The sequence below is a fragment of the Thamnophis elegans genome, chromosome 9 (assembly GCF_009769535.1).
Source record: "Thamnophis elegans isolate rThaEle1 chromosome 9, rThaEle1.pri, whole genome shotgun sequence".
NCBI lineage: Eukaryota > Metazoa > Chordata > Lepidosauria > Squamata > Colubridae > Thamnophis > Thamnophis elegans.
Genome location: NC_045549.1, coordinates 243,989 through 256,210, shown reverse-complemented (window position 1 = coordinate 256,210; position 12,222 = coordinate 243,989). Strand labels below are relative to the sequence as shown.

The 12,222-nt window shown below is 58.1% G+C and overlaps 2 protein-coding genes across 2 annotated transcripts; both read left to right on the top strand.

Moving 5' to 3' along the window:
• The first annotated feature begins 4,346 nt into the window (after positions 1-4,346).
• On the top strand, positions 4,347-7,768 carry INO80B (INO80 complex subunit B). Its single transcript, XM_032224566.1, has 5 exons — positions 4,347-5,094; positions 5,167-5,356; positions 5,473-5,594; positions 6,139-6,314; positions 6,782-7,768. The coding sequence occupies exons 1-5, from the start codon at positions 5,031-5,033 to the stop codon at positions 7,244-7,246; spliced, it is 1,017 nt and encodes a 338-aa protein (XP_032080457.1). The 5' UTR covers positions 4,347-5,030; the 3' UTR covers positions 7,247-7,768.
• Positions 7,769-10,529: 2,761 nt separating this feature from the next.
• WBP1 (WW domain binding protein 1) lies at positions 10,530-12,029 on the top strand. Its single transcript, XM_032224091.1, has 3 exons — positions 10,530-10,658; positions 10,740-10,901; positions 10,986-12,029. Exon 3 carries the CDS (start codon positions 10,988-10,990, stop codon positions 11,549-11,551), a length of 564 nt encoding a protein of 187 aa, XP_032079982.1. The 5' UTR covers positions 10,530-10,658; positions 10,740-10,901; positions 10,986-10,987; the 3' UTR covers positions 11,552-12,029.
• Positions 12,030-12,222: the final 193 nt, after the last annotated feature.

The following is a 12,222-nucleotide window of genomic DNA, read 5'->3' as shown; positions in this document are numbered from 1 at the left end:
GGAAGCGAGAGCAGAGGGGAAAAGCAAAGTAACAGGGAAGGGATTCCAGCAAGGCTGCAGTGGATCAGGCCTCCGTCCCTTGTCCATCTGGTGACTGACTGCCCAGCCCTTCCTACCTGCCTGGTGGGGAGAGTGGCCGGAGTTGCCAGGTGGCCTTAACGGTTTAATGTACTGCCCAGACCCAGAAATGGGGTTAACCCTGCTGGGCAAGTCCTTCAAAGGGGGAACCTCCCTTCCCCCCCCCAAACCTCCCAGACCTTCCCAGGTGTCAGGCAAGGAAAGAAAGCACCTGGGAGGGGAGGGCTGGGCTCACCCACAGAGCCCAGGGAGGTAGAGGGAACGTGGCTGCACCTTCCCTCCTGGCCTGTGCTGAGCTGGGAAAGTTCCTCCAGTTGGGAAACATCTGGGCCCAGGGCTGGGGCTGGGGGGTGCGGGGGCAGGACATGCCTGCCACAACTTGATCCTGGCTGCCTCTCACCAGGGGGGGCAAGGAGGAAAAAGGGTGCTGCTTTCTGGGTGGTTTCTTGCCAGTCAGGAGGAAATTGTTTTGGGTTCTGATCCACCCCAGGAGCAACGGCGAGTCTCCTGCAGAATCCTTGTTTTTCTGAATGCTCCTGGGACAGGCCTCCCACCCCCACCAACCAGCGAAAGGGATGGACTTTCCCAGGCCAAAAGGGGAGCGGTTGGCCCAGGGGGCAGAAGGCCTCCCAGGGGCACAGAGGCAACCTTGCTCCTTCGAGCCATGGAGCTTTGTGTCAGGACAGCCATGTTGTGAGTGTGCCCAGTACAAGCTCCAGAAACTCCAGATGTGCTTTTCCCTCTGGAGGAAGGCCTGTACTTCTCCATCCCCACAAGAGTTCTGCCCGGTGGGGGAGGAGGGGCAGAGACCACCTTTGGGGCTCCCATCAGAAAGGGCAGAAGGGCAGCCAGCGGTCTTCCTCTCACAGAGAGACGATGCCCAGCAGAGGAGCAAAATGCCAGGCCTCTGTCAGAGCAGCAGAAGGAACCGCCTCCTCTTCAACCTGCTCACTGATTCCTGTGACTGTCCACGAGGGCGGCTGTCCAGGCTCGGACCTCTCTTGGCCAAGCCCCCTCGCTCAGGCCCTTTTGCCCCCACTGACACCCCCCTAGCTGTTTTTGCCCTTCTGCACCGTGTTGATCCATTGTGTGATTATTCGTAATACTTCTGCTTTGTCTTCTAGGGTGACAGGCTCGGATGATCCAGTTGGTGACTTCACCATCTGGGGAACGGAGAGCGCTTCAGAGCACAAAGCCCAGATTTCAGGAAATTGGAATTCTGCTTGTTTTAACATGCATTTTCACTTGGCATTGAAATGACTCTTTTACACCAGGGCATGTTGCAAGTAAAGACTGAAGTAAAAAGAGATTGTCTCTCTCTTTCCCGTGTTTCCCCTCTCTCCAAACTAAGCCTTCTAGAATTTTTGTAACCATGTTAGCAAGAAATGCTCCCGGTGGCCCTTTGTGCAGGCCTGCCTTGGCTGCGCCCAAAGAAAAGGCAGCTGTAGCCGTTTGCCTCACAGTGCCCTACCACTGCGTGAAGGAATGAGTGAATGGCCTTTATGGGAGTCAATGACGAATAAAACACATCTACATCAAAATACAAAAAGTTTCTGTAGGATGATAAAACAATACTCTGTAAGACAACTGGAAGTAGAAAAATAGCCAAAATATATCAATCAAAAAACAATTCAAGTAACTTGATAAGACACTGGATCTATAAAATGCTTGATTTACCGTAATGCTTAGATCCTTAAATACTATTTTAATGTATCAGTATTTTAATATATTACTAGATGTTTAAAATTTGAAATCCTGGAATACTTAAGACCTGTTGATTGGGAAGATCTATACCCTTTCAATACATTTATTACAATGCATCATTGTTGATAGACACCTTCCTAAAATCCTTATCATGCTACATTTGATGCTCCTCTCTTCAACATGCCGTTAGTATTTTTTCCATTTGCCAGCTGATTTTTTGAATACTTTTCTTCAAGAAAATATTTTAGACAGATGCCATCTGGAGCATCTGGAATTTTGCACATCACAGGTCTATGAGTGTGTTGACACCACAGTACAAAATTTCACAGGCAAGAACTTCCACAGCTCTGTCCCCCAGTGGGCAGTCATTCCTGATGGGGAAGTTTCTTATATCCACCTCCGGGATCGCCAATGGAACAATCTCCAAATATGGAAGAGCAAAAACTCTGAGATATTTTGGGAGACCCTGCGTGAGACGCCCGGCTGCTGCTGGGTTAAGTCCTAACTAGCAAGCAGGCTCCCTTGCCGAAAGTGCTCTGATCTTCCTTTGCCCAGACCGATCAGTCTCCATTTCAGAAGCATCTCTTGAGCAATCAGATCCCCTTCCTAAGAGCATTTGGGAGGAAGGGGGGGGGAGGGATAGCCCACCTTGTGCTGACTTCCACTCTACCCTATTGTTCCAAAAGGCACATTCCCCCTGCCTGCCCATCAATGCCAGCAGGACAAAGTCTCCTGGCAGAAAATTCTCACAGCTAAATATGATGGATCCTCATCCCCTTGGGCAGACCTGCATCCAGGCAGTGCCACATTAAGTGCCCTCTGGGTAAGCTCAGGCAGACACCAGAGTTCATATAGAAACTGGAAGAACTGCCTGCAGAGCTCAGAGACAGGATTATTGCAAGGCACAGATCCGGAGAATGCCACAATGAAATTTCTGCTGCACTGAGGGTTGTTAAGAGCACAGTGGCCTCCATAATTCTGAAACGGAAGATGTTTGGCACAACAAGGATTCTTCCAAGAGCCGGCCATTCAATCAAACTCAGCAATTGCAGGAGATGGTCCTTAGTAAAAGGTGACCAAGAACTGAGGTCACTCTGACCGAGCTCCAGAGATCCTGGGTGGAGATGGGACAGAACTCCAGAAGGACAACCATCACTGTAGCCATCTGGGCTTTATGGCAGAGTGGCTGGAGGGAAGCCTCTCCTCGGTGCAAAATACATGAAAGGAGTTTGCACTTGGACTTTGCAAAAAAGCACCTGGAGGACCCTCAGACTGTGAAGGACAAGATTCTCTGGTCCGATGAAAGCAAGGCTGAACTGTTTGGCCTCAATTCTAAACGTTATGTCTGGAGGAAACCAGGCATCGCTCATCACCTGCCCAATATCATTCCAACAGTGAAGCATGGCGGTGGCAGCCTCATCATGCTGTGGGGGTGTTTTTCAGCAATGGGCTGAGGGGCTGGTCAGGACTGAGGGAAAAGCAGCAAAGTACTGAGGGCTTCAGAGGTTCACTTTTGATTATGAGGATCCCAAGCACACAGCCGAGAGAGCCCAGGAGTGGCTTAGGGACACCTGTCAACGTCTTAGAGTGGGCCAGCCAGAGCCCTGACCTGAACCCTATGGAACATCTCTGGAGGGACAGAAAATGGCCGCCCACCAATGGTCGCCATGTAATCTGAGAGGATTTGCAAAGATTGGCAGAAAACCCCCCAATTCAGGTGTGCAAAGCTTGTCCTGTCATACCCAAAACGGCTGGAGGCTGTAATTGCTGCCAAAGATTTCTTCAACAAAGTGCTGAGTGAAGGGTCTGAGTACTTAGGCCACTGTGATATTTCAGGGTTTTTTTTCTTTTTAGTAAGTTTTACAGACATTTGTAAAATTCTGTTTTCACTTTGTCTAGGCGGTACGGAGTGTGGATTAATGAGGAAAAAATGGATTTCAACAACTGTAGAATGAGGCTGCAGCCTAACAAGATTGACAAAGGTGAAGGGGGCCGGAATACTTTGAGTGCCCTATCCTGCCCCTCTGTAATTGGAAATGGGGAAGTAGGGTAGAGGGGAAGGATGGAGGGAAGATGGAAAGTTGGAGGGGGGGCGAAAGAAAGAGGTGTATGGAGGGTCGAAGAGGTACATTGGGTTTCTATTTTGGGGGGTACTGTTGACAAGAGGAATTGCTGTGTTTATTGTTTAATGCTGTATGGCCCCGGTTATGCACAGTATATATGTGACTGTATGAAAATGGAAAATAAAAAGACATTTTGCAAAAGGAAATGGGGCGAAAGGCCCTTTGTGCCTCCTGGAAGGGACGTTTCTGGCTCCCATTTGACAGGAGGAGCCCCTCGAGCAGCTAAAACAGGCAACCCTCCGAAGTCCTCCGCTCCCACAGTCCAGACTCCACCAGCGCTGCCCACGGGGCGGAATTGGGGAGGGTCCCGAAGCAGAGGCCGGAGCCAGCGCCCAATCCGGCGGCAGGCAGGGCCGCCCTCCATGCTCAGCTCAGCACGGCGGGGCTCCCGGATCCTCCTCCTCCTCCTCCTCCTCCTCCTCCGCCGGGAGGGCTCCTTGCGCTTCCTCCTCCCGAACGGAGCCCCCCCGACACACCCGGGGGGCGGGGGGGGGGCAGGAGACCCCCCCCACAGACACACAGGCGGGGCAGGGGCGGCCCGCCTTTCTCCAGGCCTGGCAATCACGGCGCATCGGCGCTCTTCCTCGGCCCGAGCGGGAGGCGCCCGGCGGCAGCGGCGACCCAGAGCCCGGGCCCCCTTTCGGCCTCCTGCCTCGCCCGTCCTAGGCGGGCCTCCCTGGGGAAAGCCGGAGGACCGAGGGGGCCCCGTTTCCCGCCCCCTCCTGCTGGGACATGGGGAGGATTCACCCCGCCCCCTGTGCAGAAGCCAGAAGGACGTTGCGCGATCGCCCGCTTTTGTCCCTGACCGGCCGCCGTCTCGATCGGCTTTCCGGCCATTCCAGGCTTCGACTCCGGCGGCTCGCCGGGAATTCTGGGAGTTGAAGGCCGGAGCTGTGAAACCGATGGAGCTGGGGCCTCTCCCTCCGCGCCTCCCCTCTCCATTGCCCCGACCTCCCCGGGGGCTGAAGCGGAGCTGCCCTCCCGCGGCACCGGAGGAGGAACGGCCGCAGCCGAGGGTCCCGGGGGCGCCTGCGCCGTCTGGCTCCTGGGGGGCGGGGCCTCCTGCCAGGGAACCTCCGGGTCCTTCCGGCGGAAGCGCGGCGGCGGCGGCGGCGGGGGCCGAGGATGAGCAGGCCCTGGCGTCGCGCGGAGGCCCCGGGGGGCGGCAGGATGGAGGGCGGCCGGCGGGGTAAGCGGGGCCCGGCGGGGCGGTCGGGGGCGGCGCTGCCCGGCGGGGACCTGAGCGGCTCCTTCTCGGCAGGCGAGGCGGCGGCGGCGGCGGAGGACCCGGCCGCCCACGGCGCCCACAAGAAGAAGCACAAGAAGCACAAGAAGAAGCACAAGAAGCGGCACCACCGGGAGGAGCCCGGCCTGGAGCCCGCGGCCGCCCTGCCCAAGCCGCAGCTGAAGCTCAAGATCAAGCTGGGCGGGCAGATCCTGGGCACCAAGAGGTAAGCGGGGCTCCCTCTTCCCTACCGGCCGCAGGAGGAGGAGGAGGAGGAGGCCCCTCCGCCACCCCCGGGAGCCTCCGGGCTGAGCTAAGCGGCCGCCGCTCTTCTCCCTGCAGCGTCCCAACCTTCAGCGTGATCCCCGAGAAGCCCCGGTCCCCCTCCCCACTGATGGGGGCGGAGGAGGAGGAGGAGCCCCCCATGGAAGGCGTGCCCATCGAGCAATACCGGGCGTGGCTGGGTGAGAGAGTCTCCTTTGGGTGGGAAGGCGCGCAAGCGGCGGGTCCCTTCCATCCACCCGGAGGGGCTGCTTAGCCTCGCTGGCTCTCCTTGTTGGCTCTGCAGAGCCGCCAGAGAAGCTTCCAGGTTTCACCCCCAGTCAGATCGTGATGGTTTTCCTCTTTTGTCCTTCCTGGCAGGTGCCTGAGGCCTGCCAGGCTCTTCACCCTCACAGTCTGAGGCCTTCTTTGCTAACACCTAAAACCAAACAAGGGTTGAGGGTTGAAAGGAGGAGAGAGATTGAAGGGCTGTGCAATTTGCCCAATGAGAACAGCCCCTTTTAGAGTAGAATTCCAGGGACGGTTATTGCTTGTTGCAGCTGATTGAGGAAGACTTACTGATGTGGCTATTTTCTTAATAAACTTTCTCAAAGGTTTGCTGCCATCTTGGCATCTCCTTGTTGTTCTTTGGTACTCATCCCACAAATTCTGAATTAAACACCAACATACAAATTAGCATCGACACCTCCCTAGCCAGACTCGAGGTGAATCCTCTTCTCTCCGCAGATGAAGACAGCAACCTGGAGCCATCCCCGTTGCCAGAACTTGATCCAGAAACGGGCTTCCCAGCACGGGAGGAAGAGGAGGAACAGCGGTGGCTGGATGCCCTGGAGCGGGGGGAGCTGGATGACAACGGGGAACTGAAAAAAGAGGTGGATGAGTCCCTGCTCACTGCCCGGCAGGTGAGGAATTAGGCCTAGTGCAAGAATTTCCTGTGACCAAGAAGACCGCTGAGCAATGAAGAGGCCCTTTATCCACAGCAGCCTCAGTGAGTTCTCAGGTGGGGGAAGGAAAGGGGCTCTCAGGGGCCCAGCTACTTTACTCGGCAGCATGTCCCCCTCTGCCTCCTAGCGGCCAGGCAGGTGGCTCTTTTCCAGCAAGCCAGGTGGGAAGTCAGCTTCCTTCCTTCTGAACTTCAGGTCCACATTTGATCTGTACCTTCCTTCAGCCCCATGATCCCAGTTACTAGTTTTAAGAGCAGAGGGACATCCAATCTGGGTTGGGCCCAGAAATGAGGATATAGGGTGCGTAGCCAAGGAGGATCTGTACCACACCAAGAAGGCTTTAGTGGAGGCCCTTGGTTGGGATGCCATAGGGCACTGAGTCCTTCCTCTTACCTCTGCATCCCTTCTCCTCTTTCTGTCCACAGAAAGCCCTCTTGCACAAACAGCAGAGCCAGCCCTTGCTGGAGCTGCCCATGGGATACAAGGCCAAGGAGCTGACAGAGGAGATGCTGGTGAAGCGTGAAGAACGGGCTCGTAAACGACGGCTCCAAGCTGCCAAAAAGGCCGAGGAGAACAAGAATCAAACCATTGAGCGCCTCACCAAGACCAGCAAAGCCAAAGTGAAGACGCTGCGCGAGCGCAAGGCCAAAAGCATGGCAGTCCCCACCGTGAGCTACCGCAGTGCTGCCTCTGGGACCACCATCTCTTTCCCGCTGGGAACTTCCCTGCCCGTGTTGCCCTCCCTCCCAAGGGCAGTGCCTCCCCCCATGCCGTGTGGGGTTATTGGCTGCCCCAACCTCAAGCGGTACTCCTGTTCCCGCACTGGGACCCCCCTTTGTAGCCTGGATTGTTACAAAAAGAACCTGCTGCTTCAGGAGGTGCCAGGATAGTCACTCTGGTGGACAGTCGGTGCCAGGGGGTCACCCTGAAGGCCTCCGTGGAAGAGGAGTGCCAGCCCTGTTCCCAGGTGGCTGGGCAGAGGGGCAAGATGTGGGTGTCCAAACAGCCTGGGGACCTGTACGGCGGCCAGTTCAGCAAGAAGCACATCTCTGGCTGTGCACAGTGTGAGCCCCTTGGACAGCTCCTCTTGAGGCAGCGACCGTGTCGGAAATGGAGGCTCTATTCCCTTTGTGCCACTGCAATGGGGAGGAGAGGACAGGACCATGGTGTGTGTGTGTGTGTGTGTGGACTTGGGAGATGGCGCCAGTGGTGACAGGCATTGTTTCTTGCCTTTGGGGGGGGGAGGGGGGGGCTGCTGTTGCTTTTCAGGACAGATGGAAGCAGAAGTTATCTTTGGCATTTGTAAGAAAAGTGGCTGATTACTGGCAGGGCTTCACTCAGTCAGGAAGCCTGCAGGAAAATTGATTTATTGTCAACATTAAAGATGCCCTGGAACTAACTGGAGAAACCCAGATGGGCTCCCCTGTCTTTTCTTGCCCTGCACAGGAGAACGGAGCTGGAAAGCAGGTTAATGGGGTGGGAAGGGAATGGGGAGTTTGCAGTATCCTTCCCTTGCCCAGCCATGCCACACCCAAGTCATCCCATGCCACGCCCACAGAACCAGTAGTAAAAAATTTTGAATCCCTTCACTGCAATGGCAGTGGCTGCAGGGCCATCTGCTTTCCCCCTGCCCCAGGTACCGCCCAGCCCTTTAGTCTAGCATTGCTGCGAGTGGCCATAATCTGCACCCAAGCACTGGTTTCTCTCTTGTGAGGGGCTTTGGATGACCCTGAGCCCTCTGGGTAAAGTTGAGTGTGGTGTCCTGGATTGATGCCAGAGTGGTTATGGGGAAGGAAAGGTTGAGCTTGGGGCGCCCCTTGTATTAATCCTCTCCCTGAACTGTTTCCCAAAGTTGGGGAGAACGAGGCAATCCATGAGGCTGGTGGGAAGGTCCCCTGAATGCCAATGGCAGCTGGTTATGCTTTCTGAGCCGAGGGGTAGGGGAAGGGGCTTCAGACTTGAAACCATGAGAGGTTTACTCCGAATCCCACATCTGCAACAGCACAACTTTGTCTCTGGTAGGTTTATTTAAGGCACTGCTAATTCCCATGATGCCCTGGGTTGCTTGGGGTAGAGGCTACCTGCTGAGGCAGCTCACCCATCAAAGGAGGCAGGAGGATGAAGGGGTTGGGGGAGGCATTCTCTGGGGAGGAGTAAGCTCCAGTGTAAACCTGGCCCACTGGTGAGAGTGGCCTCTTCATTTCCAAGAAGGGATAGAGATTCCTGATAGAGATTACCTTCACTTTTCCCAAAGAACCCCTTTGCTCTGAAATAAATTGAAACTTATATCAGTTTAGGTCAGCAGCTAAGGCAGTGGACTAGAACTTGGCAACTGTGAGTTCTAACCCCGCCTTAGGCACAAAGTCAGCTGGGCTAGTCACTTTCTCAGGCCTAAGAGGTACTTGCAAACACTCCTGAAAAACCTCAGGAAGACTGTAGACAGTCTCAGAGAAGGACGAGATTGGAAGAAAAAAAGTGGAAACTGACACAATATGGTGCCCCTCCCCCACACTATTCTTAATTCCATAGCCCATTTCTCAAAAGAGCCATTTGGACCCATTTCGCACACACAACAACACCAGGATCCGAGGCATGCCCAGCACCAACAAGGGCCGGAAGAAGCTCCACAAGAGTGAGGCACCAGTGAATCAGGCCGGGGCCCCTTTCCATCCCTGCCGTTGCCCTTACCTTCCCAGGCCAGGCAGGGAGGGGAGGGCAAGGGGCCTGTCAATGATGGGACAGTGAGCTGCAGCAGAGGGCCCAAAGAACCACATGTGGCTCTGGAGCCGCTGATTGCAGACCACCCTCCATAGTGCATAGTCAGTGTTTTATTGCCCCAAAGGTGCTTTTTCAAAGGGCAACTGGACTTTGTTTTGTTTAAAGCTTTTCAGTTCTGAATGAATGGTTCCCTTTGGGACAACCATGATCTGGACGACTTAGAATCTCCATGGATGCTTTTGTTGCATGACTTGATATATTTTTATAATAGGCAAACGAAGGAGACATAATTATTTGTATCCCTTAGGACAGGGGGGTCAAGGCCCGTGGGTGCGTAGATCCAAAGGCCCGCCCTGCAAACGGCGAAGGAGCGGCCGATGCCTCTGCCAGGGAAGAGGGAGCTTGGCAGGGCCAACCACGCCAAGGCCTCCTCAGAGATCCCCCACTCAGCCGGTTCAGGTGCCCAGAAGGTTGAGATCCGTGGGGAGGTAGCCGGGCCGCTGCAGGGGAAACCTGGCTGCAGACGGAGCAGGGCCTTTAAGGAAGAAACGAGGCGGAAGGAGATCCTTCTAGCTGCCTCGTTTCCACCGGCAGCGCACCAACCGTCTCTGACGGGAAGCCCCGTGGAGGGAATGGAGCAAAGGCGGCTCTGGGAAACCGGGCAGGCAGGGAAAGGGGCGCCAACTGGGAAGATCGCGGCGGGGAGAGGGGAGCGGAGGGGCGGCCCTGCTCTCCGGCGGCGTCTCTGCTTCAGGTCCCGACTGTCGGCGCCCTCGGGCGTCCGAGCGCCTCCAGCCCAAGGCCGGAACCGGAGCGGCGGTCGGCGGGGGGGGGGGCATTTGGAGCACACAAGGCAGAGGGCCCGGAAGTGGGGGGAGCCGGAAGTCTTGCCTTCTCTCGCCGTCACGGGGCGGCCTGCGCATTCCTCCCTTCCTATTACGTCACTGCCTCTCCTCCGACCGGGTGGCCGGCGCGGCGTCAATCTTCCTGGCCCCGCCCACTCGTCGTCGCCGGAGGGCGGAGCCGGCTGTGAGTGGCGCAGGGCAGGCAGCCGTCCGCGGGGCGGGCCCTCCGCTCGCCTTTGTCTGCTGTTATTAGGGGCGAAGGCGCCGCCGGATTGGGTGGCGGGCGAGGTCGCCGCGCAGCCGATTGGGTACCGGCCCACCCGGGAGAAGCCCATTGGCGGCGGGCGGCGGCGGGGCGGGAGCCGAGCCTGCAGCTATGGCGGCAGCGGCCCGGGCGACGAGGGGAACGGGGCGGCCGAGCGGGATGGTCGGAGAGGCGGGGCGGCGCCCGGACCGACCGTAGAGCCGCCATGGAAGCGCCGCGGCCGCCTCCGTCGGGCAGGGAGGCGCAGTCCGGGTGGGCGCGGCGGCGCTGCTGGGCCGGGACGCGGCAGGTGAGGCGCGCGGGAGGGGCGGCGCGGGGGGGGGGAGGGAGGGAGGGAGGGAGGGGCTGACGGTGCTGCTGTGTCCCGGCAGGCGCGCGAGCTCTGTCCCGGCGTGAGGAGCCAGCCGTACGTGTGCGAGACGGGCCACTGCTGCGGCGAGACCGGCTGCTGCATCTACTACTACGAGCTCTGGTGTAAGCGGGGGGAGGGGGGGCGGTCTGGGGGGGGGCAGCGGCCTCCGACCCGCGTCCGACTCACCGCCCCTCCCCCCGCAGGGTTCTGGCTGCTCTGGACGGTCCTGATCCTCTTCAGCTGTTGCTGCGCTTACCGGCACCGGCCGCGCCAAGTTGCGTCTGCAGCAGCAGCAGAGTCGCGGGAGATAACCTGATTTGCCTCCCACGGTGCCTGCAACTACCCGCCCTCCGCGGGGGAGCTCCGTGAGTGGCCCGCCCTGCGCGCCCGGGAGGGGTGGTCCCCCGGTCCCTGCCGGCCCTGAGCCCCGCGCCTCTCCTCCCTTGCAGGGATGCTGGCCTCCTTCAAGCTGCCGGCCTACGAGGAGGTGACCTGCCGCCCCACCACGCCGCCACCCCCCTACAGCACCGCCGCCCTCCTGGGGGGCTTCAGCACACTGACGCTAACCGGTAGCTCCTCCGCGAACTGCACCAGCTGCTCCTGCGAGTCCAGCTGCCTGACCTCCCCCGGCAGCTCTTCCCCATCGGCCACCGAGGCCAGCAGCCCCAGCCAAGGGGAGGCTGAGAGCGACGGGGGCTTTGGCCGCCCCACGGGGGTCGGCTGGGAGCAGGCGGCTGCCTCCCCCAAGCAGGCCCTCTTCTCCGAAGTGGAGCTCTTTGAAAGTGACTCACGGTGCCTCTCTGAGGGGTCCGACGCCCTGGAAGAAAGTAGCCACACGCGGCACCGGCGCCTGACCGGAGACTCCGGCATCGAGGTGGGCCGCGGCCAAGACGAAGAAGAGGCTGCCAGCAAGGAGGAGGAGGAGGAGGGAGCCCGCTTGTTTGGCAAAGGGCCGGTCTGCAGTCAGCCCGGGGAGTCCCCGGAAGGGGCCGCCTCACCACCGTTGCCTGTCTGAAGGGGGCTCCTGTGCTCGGCTGCCACCCCCACCCCCTCCACCCCCTCAGGGACTGAGCGGCCTCTTGTTCACTGTGGAGAACTACCGCCTTAGCCTCACTTCTCTGCCCAGCCACATGGACGCCTCCTTGGTCCTCTCCTGCCGCTCTGCTTGGGAGCCTTCTGGGGACAGGAGCCCAGAGAGCTTGGCAGCCGCTGGGGCAGGGAGGGGAGCTTCCTGCTCGATCATAACTGTAGTGATAGTGTGTGTGTGTGGTTCCTGCTGTGCTCCAGCTTTGATGTAAGGCATGGCGTAGGCGAAGGCTCGGTCCCTCCCCATTTCCAGGCTGCACCGGGGTTTGCTAGTTGCATGAAGAGATGGCCGTGGCCAACACAGGTTCTGCCCTGGGAGCGGGGAGCTGGCCTTCCCGTTGGCCAGTGTCCTGCCAGCACCTGGTAGCACTGTGTGCTTCTTATTAAACAGACATGGAAAATCCTGACTCCGAGGCACTTTCCATTGTGTGTGTGTGTGGGGGGGGGCACCAATGTAATATCCAGCCACTGGGGGGCTCTGGAGGAGCTGCTCTAAACAGCATAGAACCCATTCCCTTCACCTGCTGGATGAAGCAGGCCATCCTAAGTTGGTTTCAGAGATTCTGTGGAAGAGCGGCTGCTGGGGTTTTTCTCTTTTGG